General features: G+C 51.8%; 11 protein-coding genes across 11 annotated transcripts; 4 read left to right on the top strand and 7 right to left on the bottom strand.

The window, feature by feature from the left end:
- Positions 1-903: 903 nt before the first annotated feature.
- On the top strand, positions 904-4156 carry COCMIDRAFT_6425 (uncharacterized protein; the record flags this gene model as incomplete). Its single annotated transcript, XM_007691030.1, has 7 exons — positions 904-949; positions 1010-1039; positions 1109-1163; positions 1221-2547; positions 2596-2718; positions 2768-2818; positions 2867-4156. 7 exons carry the CDS (start codon positions 904-906, stop codon positions 4154-4156), a joined length of 2922 nt encoding a protein of 973 aa, XP_007689220.1.
- A 485-nt stretch (positions 4157-4641) lies between these two features.
- On the bottom strand, positions 4642-5432 carry COCMIDRAFT_98724 (uncharacterized protein; the record flags this gene model as incomplete). Its single annotated transcript, XM_007691063.1, has 2 exons — positions 4642-5040; positions 5148-5432. The coding sequence occupies 2 exons, from the start codon at positions 5430-5432 to the stop codon at positions 4642-4644; spliced, it is 684 nt and encodes a 227-aa protein (XP_007689253.1).
- A 337-nt stretch (positions 5433-5769) lies between these two features.
- Positions 5770-7443, bottom strand: COCMIDRAFT_98757 (uncharacterized protein; the record flags this gene model as incomplete). Its single annotated transcript, XM_007691062.1, has 2 exons — positions 5770-6813; positions 6865-7443. 2 exons carry the CDS (start codon positions 7441-7443, stop codon positions 5770-5772), a joined length of 1623 nt encoding a protein of 540 aa, XP_007689252.1.
- A 681-nt stretch (positions 7444-8124) lies between these two features.
- On the top strand, positions 8125-9027 carry COCMIDRAFT_37903 (uncharacterized protein; the record flags this gene model as incomplete). Its single annotated transcript, XM_007691042.1, has 1 exon — positions 8125-9027. One exon carries the CDS (start codon positions 8125-8127, stop codon positions 9025-9027), a length of 903 nt encoding a protein of 300 aa, XP_007689232.1.
- Positions 9028-9439: 412 nt separating this feature from the next.
- Positions 9440-10678, bottom strand: COCMIDRAFT_27407 (uncharacterized protein; the record flags this gene model as incomplete). Its single annotated transcript, XM_007691032.1, has 3 exons — positions 9440-9558; positions 9623-10600; positions 10651-10678. The coding sequence occupies 3 exons, from the start codon at positions 10676-10678 to the stop codon at positions 9440-9442; spliced, it is 1125 nt and encodes a 374-aa protein (XP_007689222.1).
- Positions 10679-12244: 1566 nt separating this feature from the next.
- On the top strand, positions 12245-13006 carry COCMIDRAFT_6420 (uncharacterized protein; the record flags this gene model as incomplete). Its single annotated transcript, XM_007691029.1, has 1 exon — positions 12245-13006. One exon carries the CDS (start codon positions 12245-12247, stop codon positions 13004-13006), a length of 762 nt encoding a protein of 253 aa, XP_007689219.1.
- Positions 13007-13097: 91 nt separating this feature from the next.
- On the bottom strand, positions 13098-14322 carry COCMIDRAFT_98669 (uncharacterized protein; the record flags this gene model as incomplete). The annotated part of the gene is made up of 3 exons (XM_007691061.1): positions 13098-13876; positions 13991-14060; positions 14239-14322. The coding sequence occupies 3 exons, from the start codon at positions 14320-14322 to the stop codon at positions 13098-13100; spliced, it is 933 nt and encodes a 310-aa protein (XP_007689251.1).
- Positions 14323-14936: 614 nt separating this feature from the next.
- On the bottom strand, positions 14937-15606 carry COCMIDRAFT_98720 (uncharacterized protein; the record flags this gene model as incomplete). The annotated part of the gene is made up of 2 exons (XM_007691060.1): positions 14937-15358; positions 15471-15606. 2 exons carry the CDS (start codon positions 15604-15606, stop codon positions 14937-14939), a joined length of 558 nt encoding a protein of 185 aa, XP_007689250.1.
- A 925-nt stretch (positions 15607-16531) lies between these two features.
- Positions 16532-18034, bottom strand: COCMIDRAFT_98668 (uncharacterized protein; the record flags this gene model as incomplete). Its single annotated transcript, XM_007691059.1, has 2 exons — positions 16532-17905; positions 17972-18034. 2 exons carry the CDS (start codon positions 18032-18034, stop codon positions 16532-16534), a joined length of 1437 nt encoding a protein of 478 aa, XP_007689249.1.
- A 1251-nt stretch (positions 18035-19285) lies between these two features.
- On the bottom strand, positions 19286-21450 carry COCMIDRAFT_98648 (uncharacterized protein; the record flags this gene model as incomplete). The annotated part of the gene is made up of 5 exons (XM_007691058.1): positions 19286-19831; positions 19891-20442; positions 20611-20875; positions 21156-21280; positions 21331-21450. 5 exons carry the CDS (start codon positions 21448-21450, stop codon positions 19286-19288), a joined length of 1608 nt encoding a protein of 535 aa, XP_007689248.1.
- Positions 21451-22210: 760 nt separating this feature from the next.
- COCMIDRAFT_6415 (uncharacterized protein) lies at positions 22211-24285 on the top strand (the record flags this gene model as incomplete). Its single annotated transcript, XM_007691028.1, has 2 exons — positions 22211-22443; positions 22509-24285. 2 exons carry the CDS (start codon positions 22211-22213, stop codon positions 24283-24285), a joined length of 2010 nt encoding a protein of 669 aa, XP_007689218.1.
- Positions 24286-24533: the final 248 nt, after the last annotated feature.

The raw sequence follows: 24533 nt of genomic DNA, 5'->3' as shown, positions 1-24533 counted from the left end.
GTGTTTGGGCAGGGCAAATGGAGAGTGCATGTTGTTAAATTAGTGTCAACGGCCACGCCACGTGCAATATAGGGTCCTCTAGCACGCGACGATGATTAATTGCATACTGACAGCGAACCGATTGGCCAGCGGCGAGTTGTCAAAGGCGGTCCAAATGCCCCGAAGCTTTTTGAAACCCACTCTATATGCAAAATTTCCGATGTCCGATGTCCGACCAGGAGGTCAACATGCGGGCTATTAACCGATGTCCAAAGTAGCAATCAATTGACAACAGCTGCTACATTGAGCAAAGCACACTGCCGTAACAAGGCAATTGCAACGGTGGAAGGATTCAATATGGCCAACAGGCCGGCATGGCCCCACCGGTATACACATCTCGTCCCACATGCAAGTTGATCCGGGGTTGAAGTAAGAGGGAATCCTTCGAGAAGTCGGTCCTCAAAGCAGTCGTTTTCCAGTACTACGTTAGCAGAACAGCACTACCACTCCTTTTTTGCCTCGGTCGGCCGGGCATTTAAAACAAGGCGCAGCACGACCTCTAGGGCTGGATGGTGAGCTCATGGGGTGTAAGCCGATAGGCTTTGTTTGTTGGGGTGTGGCTGCGTGATTGGCATGAGGCGTGGCGACGGTCAGACAAGCGTTGGGATCGGGTGGCCACGATTGGAGAGGGAGGTTGTCGGGCGGTGCAATCTAGAGGAGGTATTGCGGATTTATATGCATCTGGTAGATGAGGTCGACATGAGCCTATACTGGCCGCATAGTAGGCCGAGTCAGGGCATAGGCATGGCTTCCCCCGCAGTCCACCATGGCTTGGCAGCCTAACTAGCGCCTCCGGACGCCGGCCTTCGAAGGGTCCTCCGATCACCCGCCAAACACATTGAAACATTGCAACTGCTGCAAACCATGGCATTGAAGCAATGTAGCATGTGCGATCGCACCTTCACCAAGCGTATGTTGCCCTCCACTGTCTGGCGACGATGAAATTCCAACGAGCTGACCTGCCTCACAGTCGAGCACGTGAAGCGCCATGAGCGGTCTCGTATGTCTGCCCCAGTCTGTCGACGACGACGACGAAAACAACACCAACAACAACTAACCTATCAATCAGACACCAGAGAGCGCCCCTACGAGTGCCCGACATGCAAAAAGCACTTTTCGCGCAGGTGAGGCTTCCTTGAGAAAAAGCATACAAGAGTTCCCCGTGTCCAACCTCCAATCAGCGACGTCCTATTCCGACACTGCAAAGGCCATGCCCAAAATGCCATGAACCGGATGAAAAACAATGAACAGCAGCAGAATACCTCGACGCAGCAACAACAGCAGCAGCAGCAGCCTCTGCGCAACAATTCTCTCGATGACAGCAAGACTCCAATGTCAGCGGTGCCTTCACGCGCAAACAGCGGCCCTACGCCAATGCAGACACCTCCCATCCAGGACGACGCCAGCTTCTCACCCATGACCACCAGGACGGATGCGCAAATGCAACAGCACATGAACCCAAACCGCCACTACAGCGCCCACCTCTCTTCCACCCCTCACGCCCGCCAGCCTACCTCGCGAATGCATCCGGCTTCACCCGGGGATGATCGCATCGAGGCGCTTATTAATGCTGCCCAGCACCTTGAGCCTGGAGTCGACACGCCATGGCGGTCGCCCTCGCCAATGCTCATTTCCCGCGCGGAAACCGCGCCGATGCAGAGCCGCAATCACCACGACAACATGGGCCCCCCCATTGATCCGGCCATGGAGGTCCTTTCATTCTCGCCTGCAGGACACGTTTCAAGCTTGGACCAGTGGGCGTTTGAGCTCGTCCAGAGCAACAATCCAATTCCCAATCGGACCCCAGCAGATGCACTGCAGACATGGCTGTTTCCAATAGAGCAAGAGGGACATACGCCAAACGGTCCGCATTCGCTTGGGGTAGGGGGAGTTGACAGCGGCTTCTTCGACTCGGATGCCTTTCGAGCAATGCAAGAGAATGAAGCCAGCCCATCAGGGAGTAGCGCGTCCATTGCAAGCAGAGTGCCACGAGAGCGCTTCCAAAGAGTCCAGAATTGCTGGCCGTCGCGAAATCGGCGATCGTCGCGTTTAATGCCGGATCTGTGGCAGAGTCTGGTCTCGTCCGACTGTATCAATATCCTCTCTGAGTATGATTCCAGATCAGCAGATACGCCCGCCAGCGAGAGGCAGCGCAAAAATCAGCGTTGGGGTCTTGACGAGGAATGTAGAAGCAAGCTGCAAACCACACTGAACAATCTACCCATATCGAATCTGATACGGTCAGAATCCGTGGCAGATACTGTATCGTCAAGCGGAGATGCTGCTGGAAGTCCGAGTGTAGAGGGCATCCAGTTTCCGCCCGCTGAGATTCTTGACATTGCTTTGGAAATGTATCTCTACTACTTCCATCCTACCCTTCCAATCATTCACATACCAACATTCTCGGCCAAGAACGCTCCGCGGTCCTTATTACTATGCATGTGTTTGATTGGATTGAGCATTCTGGGGACAGCTGGCGCAGCCAAATTCGTCACACGCACATTTCCTGTAAGAAGGGTACACGAGATAGACTTTCATCTGCTAACATACATACAGGCTGTGTTGCAGCTTGTCATGGCCGAGTTACAAGCGTTACCAGCATCAGACCACCCACCACATAGACAGATGCGGGTTATCGCTACCAGCTTACTAGCTCTCAATCTGGCTTCCATTACCGGAGTGAGTTTACCAATGAAAACAATCTGTTCATATACTGACCCATTTCTAGCGAAAAAGCCGCATCGCGCAAGCCGAAAAGCTATACTCGGAGCTTATTAGTGTATGTGCACATTTCTGTCTATTATTGTTATAATACTGATAGCTACAGTTTACTCTGAACCAAAGTCTATTTTCTGCAAACGAAGCCGGCAAGATAGAACCCCTTCTTGATGAGATCATCGACATCGACGCTAAATGGAAGACATGGTCCAAGATTGAATGCAGCAAACGAATCATATTCGGTCTGGTCGAAGCAGACTGCTGGTGGGCAGGATATCTCTCGACATCTCCTATGATACGCCCAGAAACAGTTCACATGCTTCCGCCGTCCGATTACGCTTTGTATCATGTCAACAGCGCTGCAAAATGGTTCCACCTTGTGCAAAGAGGTGCTAAGGTTCACTCACAAAAGATTACCCCATCATTTCATCCAACGCCGGGATTGAAACTGGATACCAGTAGCTTCCGATGCTTACTAACACTGCTCCTCCTCCGTATCTACGAGAGCAACGATCGCTTAGCCCCTGCAACAGGACACCAGAAGCAACTGGAGCCTTGGCGCATTTATGCTGAAGACCCACGAAGTCGTGACATCCTCCCCTTGCTAGTCAATCTCTCGAGTTCCTCAATTGACGCTGTTCGCACCGCAGACCTTAACTCTGCCGTTCTCTGGCATGCCTCATGCATGCTTCTCGGCGCCAACCTGCGTTACTTTGAGCTCGCAGCTGGACGCTCAGGTCCCGAGCCCGCTGTCAATGCCCTTGAAGATATTTCGGCGTGGAGTCAGACGCCCAGCGCTCGCCGCAGCGTTCTCCATGCCTCTCAAATCTACAAATTGCTTTTCGACCGCAAAGTTAGCGACATAGTCAACCCGCAAAGTGTCGTTGCTCTTTTTGAAGCCGCCCTCATATTAGGCCTATACATTTTTACCGTCCCACCCCAATCCTCAAACACCACCAACGGCAACTGCCCATCAGTCGACTCGTGTATCGAGCTTCTCGATCCTGTCGACTGGCTTTCTGTCGGCCAACTCGGTTTCATTGACAGCTCACAGTCCCCCGTTGGCTTCCCAGACACAACCGACGCCCTCAAATTCATCTGTCACGGTGGTCCTTTTAGCATAACCGGCATCGCCCTCGATGGCGGCTACCTCGCCGCCCGCCGCACACTCCTCCACTGCGCAGATCTCATGGAAGGCATGGGCCGCTGGAAGAGCCGCACATTCAGCCAAATCCTGCACATCATGAGCGACGACCTAACCGACTACGAGGGCCACAGCAACGACGAAGCAGATTTCGCAGACGAAATGCGAGAGAATGAGGAGCGCGATCGGAGACGTAGCGGCACGAGACTTGGTCTCCAGGACGAACAGCAGCAGGATTCATCGCATCAGCTATGACGGTGGCAGTCCTCTTCTCAACAGTGTCTTTCCATTACCAGGCTGAGACATTTGTGGGGGAAGAGGAGAGGGCGGAATGCGTGGCTGTAAAATGGTGGGGCAGACGTTCATGTTTGTGTTTGGATTTCGTTGAAATGACAATGCGGATATACACTACTTATTTGATAAACTACAGGGTTGGGATTTGGGCATCTTTGATATAAAAAGAGGGGCCATACGAGGGGTTTTTTTCCACGTAGCATTTGGTAGTTATGGATACCAAGCCGGCAAATAGGGGCATTGGGATGGCGCTTGATTCGCTCCATTTTTTGGATTCAACATGGAGAAAATGGGAGAGCGAAAAGAAAAGTTGAAAGATTGAATTATTTTTGCTACTACATCTACGTTGTACACTGCGTGAACCTTGTTTTCCTCTGTGGCATTACCGGGCGACTTCTTCGCCACCGTGACGAAACATGAACAGCACTCTCATCTTCCATCATTTTTCAACCTGCTACGCGGAAAATATCCACATCTCGCACTTTAATCGGTGTACCGTACGTAATCAAATCGCCCGCAGAGCTACTCTGCATAATAGGTTCCAAGGGTGCTAAATCCATGGTGCGGTATTGTTCGAGGTCTTCTTCCTCTTCCTCTTCCTCTCCTTCTTCTTCTTCTTCAACCTTATGGCGGGGTCGCCGAAAGTCGATGTTGCGTGAGTCAGGGTTTCGACGGTGCTTGGATGGCGGAAGTGAATTGGGGGTTGGGCTTGAGGGAGTATTGCAAGGTGCCTTGGGTGGGGTGGTTATGGCTGATGAAGTATTTGGGGAGAGAGTGGGTTCGGAGGCTCGGCGGGTGTGGAAAGGAGGTGGTGTTGGAGGGGAGGGTTTGTTTGTGTTGGGAGACTGTTGTGGTGTTAGCAGTGTTTGTATTCATGTGAATGTTTGCTGACTTTTTGATCTGTGAGGGCATCATGAATGGCTTCGGTACCGCTTTCTTCATCCTGGCAGACGGCTTGAGCTGCATAACGATCGGTAATATCTTTTGTTGCCGCCATCTTGGACTCGAGTTCCTGTGCTGACACTTGCACCCTCAATTTCTCCTCGATCAGTCTGCGATACCTGTTTATCTGCTCGTCCTCATCCGACTCTGCCTGGTCATGCGGATACAATGTAGCAAAGTCCCGTACGGGAGCATCTACGACAGTCGTAAACGGGACATTCATGACGTCTTCAATAGTGTCGCCTTGGTCGATGTTGAGGTTGGAGACTGCTATGTCGAAGTCGCTCAACACCATGGTTCTAGTCTTTTTCGTTATTGCCGTACTCACGTTAAGTTGCTTGAAGGCGTTGGTGTTTGGATAAAGTGTGGTAATAGAGGGGAAGGGTTGTTGGTACAGGGAGCAGAGCACAGGAAGGGACGATGAGGTCAGATAGGTAAAGTGGGGACAGCAAACGCCGAAAAGGATAAACAGTGGTCACTTTTATGGGAAAACAATAACTTTACAAAACGCCTATATCAGTTACAGTATGCAGCAGTCTTATCATCATGTTTGTAGAAATGACTGCGCAACAGATATACTGGGTTTCAAATGATAGCAGATAGAAAATCCCGTGTGAACAATCCCAATAAAATCAAACCTCAACACCCTCTTCACCCACACGCACCCCTCTAAGCACATACCCATCCCTCCTAGCCTCAACCGCCTCTCGCAATATCGTCTCCTTAACCTCTTCAGACCGAACTCTCCACCTTACATTATACGGCTTCGCCATCGTCGTACTCCCAGCCGCATCAAACGCCTCATCGCTAGTATCAACTTCAATCTCCTTTCCCGAGCTATCAAGCGGTGGCAAGATATCGAATGCCCACAGCAACTTTGCGAGAACAATGAAAATGCTGTTCTCTGCAAGATGCACGCCAGAGCAGATTCTGCGACCCGCGCCAAAAGCCCAGTGGTCGCGGCTCGCTGCAGGGCCAGCAGCGTAGTGACCTGATCCGTGCGGGTGGTTGAGATATCTTTCTGGCTTGAAGCGCTGGGGTTCGTTGAAGATATTGGGATCGTAGTGAATGGGGTATTGTTGGAGACATACGACTGATTGTGCGGGGATGTGGATGCCCTTGTAAGTGACGGGTGCGGTAGTATAATGCGGTGTACCGATGTTGGTAACAGGACGCAGACGCAGTGTTTCTTTGACGATGGCACGGATATAAGGCAAGTTGGGCTCGTCATCGAAGTTTGGAGATCTGGTAGATGATACGACTTTCTGAATCTCTTCAAATGCCCTTTGTCTGGCATATGGGTTTGCAGAGAGGTAAAGTATGGCTGTATTTAGTGCTGCAGATGTTGTTTCGCTTCCTGCTTCGATCATACTACCTGCCAGGAACGCTGCCTGGAGCTCACTGATACCCTGCCTTTCGTAGTCGCTTTCGATGAATTGTTTGACGAAGCACTCGGGGGCTTGCTTGGTTTCCATCTGCATTTTCAGGGTGCTCCAAAACGACATCCAGAGTCTGGCTTGCTTTTCAAAATATGGTTTGACATCTTTGCGCCACCACTGTAGTTTTGGAGGGAGTTTTCCGAGAAAAGGAAGTGTATCAGCAAGGTAAGTGCCTGGTTTTGCCATGAGAGAAAAATCGTTCATGATATCGTAAATGCCATGAACTTCGTCGCAGTTCTAATCTTATTAGTCCAAATCAACACACGTTCTTCGTATATACGCACTCACCCAATCTGGGATACGTCTTCCATAAGTACTCGTCATGATGACACTAACGGTATATCTTCTGATCGCTTTGTAACTGACCCCATTTCCCTTCTCTGTATCTGCTCCGTTCAAAATCTCCTCAAGCAGCATCTTTGCTTCGAATTCCTGACTTGGCTTGAAAGTGGCGCTCACAGCAGGAGTGAGCAATCTGTGGCTGATGCTTCTTAACTTTCGCCATTCAGGTCCATACTCCATAAACAAGAATCTCATTCCCCCGCTCAGCGCATCTCCAGATACAGGTAATGGCGTCCGTGAGCTGGTATATGCAGACTGCTTGTCAAGAATTTCCTTGCACGCATCGGGTGAGCATATCATGTACCAATCATTCCAGCCCAGCCGGATTTTGTATACTTCGCCGTACTCTCGAGCCCATGCTGTGATCTGCTGGTGCGGTTGCTGGCTGAGTTGATGTGCATTTCCGAGGATTGGGAGGCCGGTAGGCCCAGGCGCAGCTTTTGTGCCGGGCGGTGGTTTATTCTTGTATCGTGTGTAGATAACAAAGGCCGCGAGCAGCAAGGATAGGAGGGCAAGGGTGTACATGTGGGGCTAGGAATAGCTGGGGTGTATGTTGGGGTAGAACATGAAGCGTAAGAAACAACACAACGCTCTTAGGGATTAGACTTTAGGAATCGGATCTCTGGATATTTTATCAATTATGGGCATTCTTTTGATGGTATACATGGTTGAATGTATATTGCGTCCCCACATAATTAGGCCAAGAGACCTAAGTATGAAGCAGGCAGATGAAAGAGGGGAATGCGGAGTAAAGGTCGACAGACTAGCCCGTGTTTTGTCCATAGCCTCTTCTCCACCTTTCCCCATATTCCGCCAGACCATGGCAATGGGGAAATGTACATGGGCTCCCACAGCGCGTTAGCACGTGCTGGTCGCGAATGTCTCGAAGCCTCTAGGCAGGATCTAACACACCAATTCTGGCAAGTAGACTCCAAACCATTCGATCCGAAAATGATACATCTTTCCGCTGCTAAGATCACACAAAGGCGACGCTTGAATATGATGATAACAAGCACCGCATGCAGTCTTTAGTCAGCAGTCTCTCTGTCGGCTCCCGAAGCCGCCGAAACCCACCTTCATCCTTCAGCAACCTGGCGAAGATACAAGTCTTGCAATTAGCCCGAATCATGTCGAGATCGCAGCGCAAATCGCATATAAAAAAATCAAGGCGCATCCCATAGCTAACAAATCCATGGAAAACTAATAATGCTCACTCGCTTGGTAGTCCGCACGCCTCTGCGTTTCCTAATATCCAGTCTCTACCTCTCCAGCATCCGTGCGCCAATTTCCCAACGCACCATGTCCACCTCCTCCGCCTTCAAACTCGACTCCTCCCTCTTCAACCGCACACTCTACGATCGCGTAGTATCGACATGGTTCCCTGGTGTCGACACGAGCGGTCAAGAGCTTGACATGAGCGTGGTGAAGCGCTGGTTCATGGCGACCCCTGCCGAACGAGTTGCATTCGACACACAATGCCGCGACGCCTTTTCCCCCGCACTCGAAGCCATTGGCCCCGAAAAATGGCCCGACGCGACCGCGAATCCGTTCCTGGACGAATTGCGCCGTATTGCTGAGCGAAATAGGGATGCGAATAGCGAGGAAGCAGCGTGGGCGGCGCTCAGTATGACGCTCCTGCTCGACCAGATACCGCGGAATATATACCGTACGAATTCTGGGCTGCAGCTCGTGTACAACCACTACGATCGCATTGCGACGCATCTAGTCCGCACCCTTTTATCCTCCGAGTCGCCTATCTCGCGACCGGATTTACATCCGCTTTTCCGTCTTTCGTCGCCGCATAGGATGTGGTTCTACATGCCGCTGATCCACTCTGAAGATGTGGCTGATCACGATTTCGTAGACGGCATTGTATATGAGTTGGAGAAGGAGGCGGCAAGTTTAGAGGGATACAAAGGCACAAAAATGTTTCTTGGAGGGTATAACAAGTCGGCTAGGGAACATAGAGATATACTGGATAGGTTTGGCAGGTATCCACATCGGAATGGGGCGTTGGGGAGGGAGAGTACGGAGGAAGAGAAGCGGTTCTTGGAAGAGGGAGGAGCTACATTTGGGGTCGCGCAGGAGAAGAAGGAAGCTGCGTTGTAGAATACTAATTGAGCGTGAACACAGTCTTGGGTGCATAGGGTGTTTTTGCATAAGTGAAGTACTCTCTAGTCAATCTGCTCAGAAAAAGGTGTATCTTTGCTAACGCATTAATGATTGCATACTTAGTGCTACGTTTCTCTCTTGGCATTGGCCTTGTCCTCGGCCAGTAGTTGTACCTGCCCCTCGAACCAGTGAAGCATCTTTTCAGTAGCCTCGATGTTTCTCTTCAGATCTTCCACATTCTGCTGGAGTTGCTTGCGATGCTCAAATACTGGTGATCCTTCCGCTGGCTGCATTTCTTCATACTGTGACAACGTATGCTCGAGGTGGTATAGGACCTCCTTTTGTCTTTCCCAGTTGGTGCGCACTTGCTCCGTGACAACAATTGGACCAGGGTAGTCGTCTTGCGCAGCTACTGCCGACTGCTGCGGTGTTTCGGATTCTGTGCTGGAAGGTTCAACATCGTCTGTTCGGTGCATCTGCCGCAATTGCTTTTCCGCGTCTGCTTCGTGGTATCCGAGGATCGTATACCTAAGAATCATGTCCTCAGTCATGTTGTTGAGTAGTTGTAGCTCTCGTCGCAATATATCTTTACCCCTGTCTTCTTCGGTCTGGAGGTAGAAGATGTCCTCTCTCAACCCAAGACGCCTCCACAAAAGGACTATTTCCTTTCTTATTTGTTCCCTATGCCTCTTGATCTTCTCCCGCCATTCTTGAATGGCGTTTACGTCCCGCGTCTGAGGACTGTCCTTGTATGCTCGATAGCCTGCTTCCATGTCTGGTCCTGTAAATTCGTCTGCTTTGAACTCTATTTGTATGAGAGTGAACTTGGCCGCGTCTGCTTGCAGCGATGAGCTCACCGCTGGCCCCCGGGATGCTTGGCTCGATGGTTTCGCGTGCTGCTGTACACTAGACACACCAACCATCCCCATGGCCCCAGCATAATATAGGGGATTCTGCAGAATCTGTACATATGGGGATGTATGATACTTGAGCGCGAGTCTGCCAACGAAAGATAGCGAAGCTTTCGCTTCTTCGTCACGCTGCAACTTATCATACGCTCTCCGCCGGGTTATCTTATCGGATGTTTCAATGACGCTCATAAGTCGCGGGTCGATGCGAGTTATGAAGGTTTGCCCGGCCTTGTATCCAAGTGCGCATCCGACAGTCGCTGCTCCAATGAACCTTGAAATTCCATAGGCTCCAGGGAAAGCGCGCGGGTTCAAGGCCGTCACAATACCCAATACTCCACCAGCCAGCGTCGCATCATGTGCAGTCCATTGCGTAGTCCTTTTCCACAGCTTGCCAGGCTCCGGCGTGATGTTTTCCATTTTAAACACCCCTCTATTTATCTCCCGTTGCCCATACAATCCAGCAGATGTCCATGAGAGATCGACGATGCTGAAGAAGGCGGTGGAACGGAGGAACGTGCCTGGATGTGAGCGGCCGACAAGCGCAAGGAAGCCGGTGAGGCCAGCAGCAGCAAGTGAACTTCTCCATGGTGATGTTATCAGGTCAAGCTGTGCAGGAAGGCCACTGGGTCGTTTTCGCGTGAGCGGATGTTGTCCCTCGCCTAGAGCTCGGTCAGGAGCTATGCGCAGCTTGTGCTCTTCAGACGCATACCTTCAGGAATGAACAATTGGAGGACCATTGTGCATCACAATGATTATGTACAATTTCGCGGAGCTGGCTGTAGCAGAGCGACAGTCATTGGATACATTGGCCCAGTGAGTGGAAGCTTGCACAGTGGAGCAGAAGTCATGCAAACACAGTTCGGGAAATTGCGTTCATGATGTCGATGATGGAGGCACGACCCTTGCGGTAGTGCATATGACGTATCAATCGGGAGTGGCTTGAAGGAAGTGGCAAAGAACAGGTACTATAAACACTGTCTGCCCTCAATTTCAGAGGATTTGCATTACCCAACCATCTCAGTTAGACGGTAATACGTATATTGTTCTAAGATAACGATGTCAGGTCCGTGGGTCGACCGACCCCACAGCTAGAGCCCCGCACTGTTGTGATGGAATTCGTTCTCCGATTCGACTCACCACAGCGCTGACTGTCCATTTTTACTCATTTTATATTGTGTTGTCTGCTTCTTTCTTCCATCAATAGCTACTACAGCTACACGGTCTTATGGTCTAGTGGTATGATTCTCGCTTAGGGTTTTCCCGAGCACAGCTTGCGAGAGGCCCCGCGTTCGAGTCGCGGTAAGACCCCATTTTTTGCACTTTTTGCGGGCTTGTTAGCGCTCTTAGGGTAGTCCGAGGATCATTCTATTTTTGCATAGGTGTGTGAGTGATTGACTATGCTGTTATTTAGTCTATATTCCGCTCAGCGAAATAATACAATGTATAGCCTGTTTGTGAGTATCTTGTTTTTGTATGTTGGTACGGAGGATATCAAATATTCTTCAGAACACATATCTAAGATCAGACACGAATACACCACACATGCCTGTCCCTAATAAATCCTCATAAATGACTACGATTTGTATTTGTGAGATATTGCGATCGTTGCTGTTTTAATCCAGTCATTCTGAGGCGATGCGTCGCAATGAATATGTGACAAATGTTAACACAACTTACACGCTGAAATATATTGTACACGATGGCCACTTCGCTAGTTGTGTTATTAAGATAATCACATGTCAGGGACGTTCGAAGACTTCAACGTGACTCATAGAATATCTCTGCAGTACCTATTCATCGGCAATTTGTTATAATTTATTGCAAGATGCTCATTCAATTAACTCTATTAAATTCCGGACAATGCAGGAAAAGTAAATTGATCCGCTGCCATAACATATCAGGAGATATCAATCAGAACTTGCTGAGTTTTAATGGTATATCTTTGATATGGTGCTGATGACTTTGATGTAGAAGATCAAGATATAGTGTTCATGCACCACCACAATAGAGAGCATTACGCCAGCTTGCAGTGAGACAACGAATAGGAAGCATTCGGCAACTTTGCGAAAAGCTCAAACACGAACTCGATTAACCACAGACAAGAAAAGGATCTAGACTGTAACTATTTGTCAGTTGCATGCACATGTCATTGGTAGGTAACAGTGATGGATGACGTAGCCGATCAAATATCGAGCGCGAGAATGTTTGACCCCTGCACTTTAGCCTAACGCAACATTTATCACCAAATCCTCTCTCCGCCTACACCCCCGCTATACCTATACATACACCCCACAACCTAAACCATGCGCTCCCTGAGACCATCCGCCGCGCGTAAAATCCGCGCACCGCTCACCTCCGAATCAGCCGCCTCATCCCCATTTCGTACGCGACAAATCGGCGCACCATGTCTCTTTTGCGCCCACCGGATAACACCTCAAGCAGCTTTCCGTCGCTTCCAATCCACGTCATTGAGCTCGAATACGGTCGAAAAGCCACTTGAAACAAAATCATCAGCAACTGCGCAAGCCCCACAAACACACTATTCCTTCTTCCCCGTATCGCTCCCCGACGGTCCTCCACCAAACGGCCCCTTTGCCATCGACCTCGCCGCCCTTAAGCGCGAGTTCCTGCAGCTACAAGCTCGCGCGCATCCCGATCTCCACCCGCAAGCAGACAAAAAGCGTGCCGAAGCCACATCAGCGCGGATAAACGAAGCCTACAAAACGCTGCAAAATCCCTTACTGCGCGCACAATACCTACTTTCCTTACGCGGCATTGAGGTGGCGGAGGATGAGACGGCCAAGGTGGACGACCCGGAACTGTTGATGGAGGTTCTCGAGGCGAGAGAGAGTATAGAGGAGGCGGAGCGAGAGGAGGATTTGGAAGAGATGCGACAAAGGAACGAAGAGAGAATAGTGCAAAGTACAGAGATTATCGACAAGGCGTTTAAAGAGGATAACCTAGATGCAGCAAAGAGCGAAGCGGTAAAATTGCGGTACTGGGTGAATATCAAAGAGAGCATAGAGAACTGGGAAAAAGGTGTACCGGTTGTGTTGCAGCATTAGCAAGGCGTAAACGGCTGGAGTATGTTACTGTAAAAAAAAAAGAACCCTCGATCCCCTCTTCTATCCCCCATCCTTACCACTAGATAGCCTACTAGACAGGCACAGTAATGGGATTCATAACCCCCGCGCCCCCATCAACCCTCAACTCCGCACCCGTAATATAACTACTAAACCCACTCGCCAAAAACCCCACCGTCCTCCCCACCTCCTCTGGTCTCCCCGCCCTCTCCAACCCAATCGTCCTCTTCTGACTCTCGCCCCCTTGCAAACTCGCCGGCGGAAACTGTCCCTGCGCCATCTCCTTGACCCCACAATCTTTCAAATCAACACCGACATCGATCTGGCCCGCTGCCACCGCGTTAATCCTCACCCCAGTCCCTTTCAGCACCAGCACTCCTGATCGTACCACGCCCAAGGCCGCATGCGACGCCATGGTAAACGCAGGCGCCCAGCACCCGCCATACGTCCCCGCCACGCTCGTCACCACGATGATGGAACCATACGCAACATCCTTGGGCGCAGCATTCGCATAGTTACCCTTGGGCGTCGTCTTCTGCATCGCAGCCGGTGCGTATTTCAGCGCGAAAAACGCGGGGAGCGCATTCGTATCAAAGGCAGCGTATAGGTCTTTCGGTCCCGTTTGCGTGATTGAGGGGGGTCCCAGCAGGCCCGTGGACGAGGTCCAGACGTCGAGGCGGCCCCAGGTGTTTAGGACGTCGTCGATGAGGGCCAGGGTGTCTTCTTCAGAGGCCATGTTGTATGGGTAGCTTATGATTTTCGTGTTGGGGTACTGCGTGCTTGTGTGATCGGGGAGGGAGTAGGGGTCGGAGGGGAGGGTGGAGCAGGCGTAGATGCAGGCTGCGCCGTGGGCTGGGTGTGGGGTTAGAATTGATAGGTTTGTGATGAGATTTGGGGGGGGGGGTTCTTCTTCTGGGAGAGAAGGAGGTTTTGTGAAGAAAGGTTTTTGGATGGAGAAAGACGAACCAGCTAATTCAGCAACGATAGCTTTGCCTACAGGTTGCGTGGCGCCTGTGACTACACAGACGAAGCCGTACTATTAATTCCCAAGTATCATCAGCTATCCATTCTCACATATATCCTTATTTTGTCTTTCTCATCCTCCCACCTTTCTTGTCTCTTTCTCCCCAACTCCACACCCCAAACCCCCTCTCACCATTCTTAACAAAAAAAATGGAGAGAGAGAGAGAGAGAGAGAGAGAACAATAACTTACTAGTTTCCCATCCGCCCTATATGGCGAAAAATGCTCAGAATCCGTAATCCCTTCTTCCCTCCCACTCCCATTGCTTTGGTTCATCTTATCACTAAATTATTTTTCCGAATCTTACTCAATCAACAACGCAACACAAAAGTAGTTCCAGTCCAGGGTGGAAAAAAAAATTTAGAAAATGGCAAAAAAAACGGAGAAAAAATACCGACGCTCAAGCAGTGCGGGCGGACAAGAGGGGGGATGGGAGGGGGATTAGTCACAGCCATGTTGATTTACTTGGTTAAAGGGAAGGTTAGATTGTGGCATTGTGCATTACATATCCACGGGGCGCGGAGATAGGGAAATGTTGGGTGTTGGGGATTCTTATCTGGGGGGAGGGGGGGGTGGCTTATCGGGGTTTCCGCGGGGGGAGAAGAGACGGGCTGCGGTGCGGGGGGTGGGTGCCAGAATACATAGAATTGGTAGGAGTGAGATGGGAATTCCGATAAAAGGGAGAAACAGGCAGTATTAGTAGTAGTGGTAGTAGTAGTACATTGCGTGTATTTTGTTGGATTTAATTCTGTTTGTAGGATACATGTACCACCCGTCTAATCTAGTACCTTTCATTCCATACAACACCCAGTGCGCCAGCGATGCTGATATACTCCCACTAGTACCCTTGCAAATGCACACACACTCAATGCCCATTTCAAACTAACCCTTTAAGCAGTCTTCGCCTTATCACCCTCCTGCCCCTTCCTCAACTCTTCCCGCGGGGGCAAAACATCCGGCCCAAAGCTCAGGGGCAACAACTCGCCCATGGTCCTCACAATCCATTTGCCCTCCTTATTAAACATGAAAATCGGTGTCTCAAGCGCTAAGAACTCTCGCAGGAACTGGCGACACATGCCGCAGGGAGAGCAAAAATCCACAATGTCGGTTGTGACGCCAACGGCCTTGAAGGCGCCGAGTCGGTGTCCTGCTATTACGGCTGTGCCCATGGCGACGCGCTCTGCACAGGTGCCGACGGGGTAGGCGGCATTTTCGACGTTTGCGCCCGTGATTATGTGGGTTGTGGAGGGGGCGGTGGGGTTTGAGGTGTTGAGGAGGAGGGAGGCGCCGACACGGAAGAGGGAGTAAGGGCCTGTATTTTGGTGTTGTTGGTATAAAACTATTCCCATTTCCCCCGCTTTCAAGACACAAAACTAAAGATTCTTGTGCACACTATTTGATTGTGTGGATATAAAAGTACTTACAATAAGCCCTCTCACGTGCATCAAAGCATTGCTCCCCTAGAATCTGCAGCTCCTGCGCTGAGACACCGTGGATCAGGCCATTTTCTTCGTTGACGGCTTCTCCAGGGCTGAATTTGGGGATGGTGGGTGTGGTCATTGTGGGAAAGGAGGAGAAGGAGAAGAAGAAGAAGAAAAAGAAAGGAAAGAAGAAAGAGAGGGCGACGCGACGCGCCGAATGCTTTTGGGGAGGGCAGGCATGACGTGGGGCCCGAGGTGTTGTTAGTAACGCGGGGCTCGTTGGACGGGCTGTTGGCTAGTACATGGGCGGAAAGAGGCGGTTCGGGCAACTCCGATGAGCTTGTCAATAAGACCGGTGTTTGCTGAAGGTCATCTGATACTCTTTTCCCATGCGCTTGTAGCCGTGCGGAATATTGGTTCACTAGATTGAGAGTATGCTAGCTTTTGCGCTTGGATCGTGGATGCGGGGTGTGCTGATGTGCTGATGTGGTGTTGTTTTTTAGTTGGTATATTGTAACGGAAGGAAACTCGGACGTCTCCCTTCTCTCATGCCACCTCTAACCTTCTTAGGCCACTCTTAGTACACCGACTCATGTTTCTCTTGACTTTCCGTCTTCATGTAACTATCTGCTGATAATCAGGTCAGCTATTTTTATGTCTACATATTGTTATTAGTGTGGGAAATCTGTTAATACATGGGATGATACAGGTATTCTACCATAAATAAGTACAATCTGCACCGACAGGGAAAAATGGAAGTACCGTCAAGGAATATGACTCGGCATTCAAACGGCCCGGGCACTCAAGACATACTGTACACTTCCTACAAGATTTCACTCTTAGCAGTTGCTGGAAAAGATGCCAATTCCTAGATATTGTCAGGCAGATGTAATTCCACAGCCAACGCAAAGCGACTACCTCAAGCGGCCCATGTTTTGTACACTGACTCCAACAAATTTACACATCCCACTCTATACCCTACAAATGAGGGTTGGATAATATATAAAACCCCTCAATTAAGCTATTCCATATCAGTTTCCGATTTTACTACGAAGTCGCCTCCCCTACAAAACTGCCCTAACACTATCCCCCTCCAAACTTCCCCTACTCTCCCCTTCCACCTCCTTCCACCTCCTCTCAACATCCTCCTCACACCCATATGTCAAAAGCCAACTCCCCACACCCCCCCACCGCCACGCAAGCGGATCCTCCCCAATCCTCAACCCGGCCTCTTCAAACTCCTCCTTCCTCACCCTGCCCCTGCCATTGAAACCCCCAAAAGCCTTCAACAACTCATCTCGCCGCACCTGGGCCTCGCCATCATGCACGTGATAAAGATACTGCTGGCGATTCCCTCTCGAAACAACACGTTCAGTGCGTTCGCGCCTACACCGCTCGTACACCGCCAGTGCTCTCGCCTTATCAGCACGGGACTTACCAGTCAGCCGTGAGAGACATAACCCAAGCACATGCGCATCTTCCAGCGACATACCCGCTCCAGACGCGAGATACGGCAGCGTCGCATGCGCGGCATCCCCTAGAATCGTAAAAGCAGCGGACCGGGTATGAGACCAAGTAGGATCAAGCCCCGGGCGGATCATCAACCGCCATTTAGCTACGGACGTGCATAGCGCGAGTAACTTGCGGATGCGGGGGTCCCAGTCTTTATAGAGGGCCCGCATTTCCTCTACGTTTCCCGCGAGCGTGTTGGCGCCGGCGGGCATGTCGTCTGGGACGAGGAGGACCATGTTGAAGAGCTTACCGCCGCGGAGGACGTAGTTTACTGCGTGGGCGTCGGGCCCGATCCAGTAGTTTACCTGGGGGTCAAGGACAAAAGGTGCGAGATCCGGGTCTTTGAGCATGTCGCTGGTGGAGAGGAGGAGGCGGTATGCGAGGTCGCCGGTGAGAAGCGGGGGGTCTTTGTGGCCGAGGAGTATCTCGCGACATTTGGAGTTGATGCCGTCGGCCCCGACTACGAGATCGGCTGCGTGTCGCGTGCCGTCGTGACATATGGCGATGGCTCGGGTAGTCTGGTTCCCTTGATCGGCTTCGTACTCGATATCCACGACCCGAGCTCTTGTAGTCAACTTTGCACCCAACTCGACTGCTCGTTCCAACAGTCCCCTATGCAAGTCCGCCCTGTGAAAATCCCAAAACGGCGTCCCGCATTCTCCTTCATACTCGTGAAAATCCATGTCGCTTATCTTATTTCCCTTCCACCCAAGCATATTGCCGAACCGCGGTGTCGTCGCATACTTCTCAAGATACTCTTCGAGACCCCAGGATATCAGGATGCGTGACGCATTCGGTAAGCATTGGATTCCAGCGCCGATTTCACCAATTTCCGACGTCGACTCGAGGATGTGTACGTTGTGCCCAGCTAGTAAGATCGATATCGCTGCTCCGAGACCACCAAGCCCAGCACCGACGATGACAACCTGTAGGACACCGAATCAATAAACAAAAATCCGTGATAAAGTAAACAGACGCGAAAAAACACTTACATCAAGCCTACTCCGCTCATCACGCTCTTTCTTTACCATAACCTTCGGCTTACCGGGAGTCATGATGTCACTTCTCCGCTTGCTACCTCAGCCGTATCTGTGTGTTCTCACGTCTCAAGACACAAAAGCCGCAAAACCACCAACAGGACTTGTACAGCTATCCAAGCGGCTCAAAGGATGCCCATCCACGTCTTATCAGCCAGCTCAAACACTACATGCTGCACTTTGGAGAGAGCAAGCTGTCAGTTGTCGTCATACGGCTCCGTCTCACCAGCCTATCAGGCAGGCGCAAACCTTGTGTGACGATCACATACAGTAGCTCAACAGGACGCGCGAGCAAGTGTCGATAGCTTATCTAGCTTTGCAGATGGAACCTTTGCTTTCCTTTGTTTTTTTTTCTGGGCAGCGGCGACGGTTAGCTTCGGGAGCATCATTGGTGCACAGGTGCATATCCGGTAGGCTAAATAATGTCGTTGATACATGCTGCATGTGTGTGGGGGAGAGGGCGAGCTTGCGAGGTGCGTGAGTATGGGATAGATAGGCACATGACGGCGTGAGGGGTATGCGTTGTGGCTTTATTCCGATAGGTTCCGTGTGTTCCGATGCTGACGTAGTACGAGAGGGCTTGGAGAAGAGCGTAGTGTACTCTAGTATACTACCCTTTGATTTTAGCATGACGGGACTGCGACATGGAGATAGTGAACGGTACATGGGCAGGGACCGATATAGATAAGGTTTCTAGGACATGACGAGAAGGATGCAAGGGATGCTGTACAAATCAATCGCTGGTACGAGCTCCCATTCGATATCGTCACGTGGCGGTTGACGTTCACCTTACAGAGCACTCTTATCATGCGAGTTTTGGCTGGATATCGAAGGAAACTTCTCTGTACTAAGCAGGTCAAATTCCGACTACATCAAATATTGAAGTTGGCGTATCAGAGTAAACATAACAGAAGATGTAAAAAAGCAACTCGACAGGAGGTATTGTAAAAATCATCACTTGGCTTGTGATGTCTTGATCGTATTTCCCCGCTTGCCCGCGGCCTATTGATGCAGGGTCGCTTTCCACAGTGGAGCAGGGCACCTTGCACTTGCACGACTCGATAGCGGGGACGCCACGAATCATTATAGGCTTGGTTGTCGCGTGCTCGCGTATTCACGTGCGTTAGGCTCAATCCTTCAGGATCCGCCGAACACGAGCGAGCGGCATCTTCACGGTCGGCATCTCAAAAGCTCGGCAAAACTCTAATTTAACTTGTTTGCAGCCGCATCAACAAAAGTGCTAAACGGACATTACAAGTGCGTACCACACTACACCCCATTAACTATCCTGTCAATGGCAGCTGCAGCACCAAGCACCTTTTCCTCATGCAAGCGACGCGCTACAACCTGCACTCCAATCGGCATGCCGTCCATTGCCTCCAGGTCAAACATGTTCCAGTTCCATTCGTCCAAGGGATTTCTGGGACGGTATTCACCCATGGCTTTGGTAGCCTCAGCATCAAGCTCTTTTGAAACTTGACCGGCAGGCAGCACAACTGCCGGGTAGTCTATGAAGTTAAAAACTTTGGTGTATCCTACCCACCGGGACTGACCATGTGGTACGGCAGAGTGTGGCATGACGGGGGTAAGCAGAACATCGACAGACTTTCCGCTTTTCTCGCAGCGCGTCGAGTTCCACATGTCCAGGTAGCGCTTCTGCAATGCCAGCTTCTGCTTGTTGAGCTGCCAGTAGTCGTATACCGAAATGGGCTGTCCCCTATTCACGAGGGCCTCGACATGGGGTATGAAGGGCTCGCCACCGGCCTCGACGTCACGTCGGATATCCTCACCGCCATCGGCCGTATAAAACTGGTCCTGCACACACGTCGTCAGGGTCGAGTCAGATGTGGAAATGGTGATGGACTTGCCATGACGTCGATGCACTCCTGGTGCAGACCGCCTGGTGTCCACGCCATCACTTCGTGGCCAGCGTCTTGGAGAGCAGCGGCTACTTGATCGAGTACGCGTGCAATGGGTGGATGGCACCTGACTACGCCATCGTCGCGCATGACTGCGATCACCAACGGCCTGGATAGCGCATCTTGGTAGAGTTCAGATCGCCAAGCAACTGGACAGCACTTTGGGTCGTGGTCCCAGGGACTTGCGTCGATCACTGCCTTTGTGACGTCGACTAGGGAGGCCATGTTTCGAGTCATCGGCCCTACAACGGACGGGACGTGCTCCTGGCCTTCGGTCGAGACGGAAACGCCTTGGTATGGTAGACGCGTACTGCTGGGCTTAAGAGCATATAGGCCGTTCATATGGGAGGGAATGCGCACGCTACCTCCAATGTCGGTGCCCCATCCAACCACTGTACCTTGCAGTGCCAGCAGCGCCGCCTCCCCACCAGTGGAACCGCCGGGGGTGAATTCGGGGTTTTTATCATGAACGGTACGGCCCCACAATGGGTTGTCCGTTTCGCACCACTGGCGGAGTCAGTTGTGCACTTTGTTCTGGAAGCCATGCATGTCGCGTGTATGTGTGTGTGTGTGTGTGTGTGTGTGTGTGTGTGTGTGTGTGCATAGGTCTATAGTAATACATAATGTGGACATGTATGGGTGTAAATATAAGCACTTATTCATGTATACACTTACCATGATGCTCTGGGGGAGATTGGACTTGGCAAGGATGACAGCGCCCATGGCTTTGAGCATAGAGACCAAGACGCAATCTTGGAGGGCAGGACGAAAAGCCCGTCCGACGTAGCCCAAGGTGCTGTCGTATCCCTTGACATCGAACTGGTCCTTGAGAGTCATTGGCACGCCGTGGAGAGGCCCCACCAGACGGCCGTTTTGTTCGAAAAAGGCATCCAGCTCCTTGGCTTGTTTAAGGGCATCTTCAAAGAGAATCTCGGTCAGACTGCATCAGTCAGCAAAGGCGGCGGGGGGAATGAGCGGGAGGGTTATTGGATTGGATAGGACTGCATTGGACTGCATTGGAGAAGAGGAGAGAGGGCGGGCACGTGCCAGTTTGTCTGTACAAGGCAGTTAGCGGGACGGGGGGTCGGAGGTCGACTACTAGTAGAGGATGGAAGGCGGCGGGCCGTACGCGGGTTTGAGCATGTGTAGCGCTGTGCAAGAAAAGGTGGCGTGAGAATGGGTCGAGAGCAAGTTGAGGATGGGGAGCAAAGCTTACTTACCGGGCGATGTAGGCAAGCAGCAGCTGCGAAGCCGTGACAGCGCGCGAGGAGATGGCTTCGGAGACGAGATGGAGGCTGCTGATGGCGGAGGTCAAGGCCAGGCTGTGGTCCGCATTGGGCAAGGCCTGCAGTTGTCAGCGTGCACCACCTGCATCCGCAAGCCGCCCGGGTTCACTTCTGCTGCCGTCGTTTCAGCGTCTGCGCCCGTGAAGCGCTGCATGGCCGCTCGACGCAAAGACTGTTTCTGGGCGGCTACTTGCTGCCATTGCAATTGGGACGTGCTGCATGTCGTCATGGTGGAGGAGGTGGTGGTGGAGGAGGAGGAGGAGGAGGAAGAAGAAGAAGAAGAAGACGAGGTGGTGGTGGTGGTGGTGACGGTGAAAATATAGTCAGTCAGCATACACGAGATACACGAGATACAAGAGATAGCAGCGATAGCAGAGATAAAGACAGACAGAGAGAGAGCGAGATAGAGGGGGCCCTGGTGGGGACCATTAACATCAAGAATTACAAGAGACGGCACGGCCAGACAGCCAGACAGACGGACACACCGCTTTGAGATGTACCGTACGCACATGGACATTGTATACTGGTACTTCCACATCCCCCCGGGCACACTGGCCTGCTCAACAACCCCAACCCCAACCCCTTCCACGTGGATGCAATATCGCGGCTTGCTCAGGACAGCTAGCTGCCGTCGGCGTCTTGTCGGGGGGTTGCAACGGCCACAGCCATGACAACGACATGGGACGTGGTGGTGACTTGGGTGGCAGCCGGGGATGCGGGTGGGGCTGAAAGAAGCCGTTCACGGCCGTGTGCATGCAACCCCTTGCGTCGCATCACCCATTGGCGCCCACTCTCTCTCCCTCGCCGCCAGCACAATGACGCGCCTCGGACGACCCTGGACGCTGCTCTGCCGTTTGAAAATGGGCGCATCTTCGACAGATAATCGAACGGTGTTTGACTCTTCAAATCCTTCTCACCTCGACCGAGTCGGCCTCCCCCGACCCTCTCTGCCCTAGCGCCCCGCCCACTATTGCCTACATAGCAAAAGCATGGCGCCCTCGCTATGGACGCGCATGAAGCGCTCAACCTCGACCAGCCCGCCCACGTCCATCCGCGACAAGATGGCTCCCGGCATCACCACCATCTCAGACTCGGAATCCCGTTCTACAGGCAGCAGTTTGGAGACGACCCCCAGCGTGCCCTACACCAGAGAGGACGACTACTCCAGCTTCATGAGTGATGTCATGGTCGTCGGCGCAGGCCCCGCCGGCCTCATGCTTGCGTGAGTATTCGACACACCCAACCACACTGCCAGCCAAGAGTGCACCCTCTAACCAATCCATACAGCGACAACTTGGTCCGCTACGGCATCAAGACACGCATCATCGATGACCGACCCAACCGCACCGCTGCCGGCCGTGCCGACGGCCTGCAGCCAAAGACGATTGAGACTCTCCGCCAGATGCGTCTTGCAGAGCCACTGCTGCGCAAAGGCGTCAAGATTTACGACATTGCCTTTTGGAAGTCGACAGTCGACAAGCCGCTGTACCGCTCCAACCGCGAGGTTCACTACCCGCCTGTCGTAGACCTCACCGATCCCTACATGCTGCTCGTCCACCAGGGCATGGTCGAGGGCGTGCTCGAGGATGATCTGAAGGAGAGAGGTGTCACGGTAGCCAGGAACACTGCCTTTGTCGATTTCAAGTACACGCCCATGGCCATCCGTCCGCTTACCGTCAGCTGCCAGCAAGACGTCGGCCGTGCCCCCAAGACCTTCAACACACGATACATTGTCGGCTGCGATGGTGCCCATTCCAAAGTCCGCAAGTGCATACAGGGCGCCAGTCTAGTCGGCTCGTCGACCGATGCTGTCTGGGGCGTAATAGACGGTGTGCTCGAGACGGACTTTCCAGACATCTGGAGCAAAGTCGTTATCCAGTCAGACGCACTCGGCTCCGTACTCCTCATTCCCCGCGAGAGGGGTCTGACTCGCCTCTACATTGAGCTGCGTCCCGACTCCACCGAAGTTGTTGGGCCCCAGCAAGCCACACAGGAATTCGTGCAAAAGCGGGCGCAGGCCATACTGCAGCCATACAGGCTCGAGTGGAGAAATGTCGAGTGGTTTGGCCGCTACAAGATTGGACAGCGTGTTGCCGCCCGCTTTGCCGACGACGACCAGCTGGTCTTCATTGCTGGCGACGCTAGCCACACCCACTCCCCCAAAGCAGCACAAGGAATGAACACGTCAATGCACGACGCCTGGAACCTTGCCTGGAAGCTCAACTTTGCCACCCGCGGTCTCGCTAAACCTTCGCTGCTGCAGTCGTACGAGCAGGAACGACAAAAAATTGCCAAGGACCTGATTGACTTTGACTACGAGCACGCCAATGCCTTCCACAAGGGCGATCCCGCAGCCCTTGCCGCAAACTTTGCCAAGAATGTGGCCTTTATCTCAGGCTGCGGTGTAAACTACGACGCAAACGTGCTAAATGTAAAATCAAAAGGCTCTTCCCGGGGCCACCTCAAGCCCGGCTACCTTCTTCCGCCCGCAAAAGTAACGCGCTACATCGACGCCAACCCCGTCGACATCCAGACGGACATCCCCGCCTTGGGCCAATTCCGCATCTACTTCTTCACCCACAACATCCGCGCCGCCATGCCCTTTTTAGAAACGGTTTGCCACGCCCACCTCGGCCATGCTTCCTACGTCGGTCGCGTTAGTGCAGCAGGAAACGCCTCGTACACTGTCCAGCCCCCACTTGCCGCCCCCCACGACGAATTCGTTCTTCCCGAACGCTACACACCCGTTAGCGGCGTTTTCACCTACGCCCTCGTCACCGATGAAAATCGCACCAATTTCGAGCTTAGAGACCTGCCCAATGTCCTCCGTGAATCGGCCTTTACGCTCTATCTAGATGATGTTCCGGATAAAGATACCCGGAAGCAAACGTGCATGGATAAGTGGCTTGATGGCCTTGATAAGAATGAGGTTGTCGTTGTTAATGTGAGGCCCGATGGCTATGTGGGCACTTTCCATCGTTTTGCCGATGGGAGTCGCGAGAGTGGGTTTACGGCTGTGCAATGGATGGATGATTATTATGAGAAGTTTATGCAAGATATGTAACTTTCCTTACTAGAAAGGGAGAGTTTGCTCATTCTTTTTTCATCTTCTTCTTCCTTTCTTTTCGGCATGGAACCTTGTATCTTTTTCTCTTTCTCTCTCTCTCTCTCTCTTTTAGATTTACGACTTTGATCTCTGTTCGCATGGCCAATTTTTTTTTCATTTGTGCCCAAAAGCGTTCTTTTTTTTTTCTCTTAGGGTCAAGATTTATTTAGACATTTTCATTTCATGGCGGGGCATTGATTTTTTTT

This window comes from Bipolaris oryzae, assembly GCF_000523455.1.
Source record: "Bipolaris oryzae ATCC 44560 unplaced genomic scaffold scaffold_90, whole genome shotgun sequence".
In the NCBI taxonomy this organism is placed as follows: Eukaryota; Fungi; Ascomycota; class Dothideomycetes; order Pleosporales; family Pleosporaceae; genus Bipolaris; species Bipolaris oryzae.
This window is presented reverse-complemented; position numbering and strand designations above follow the sequence as displayed.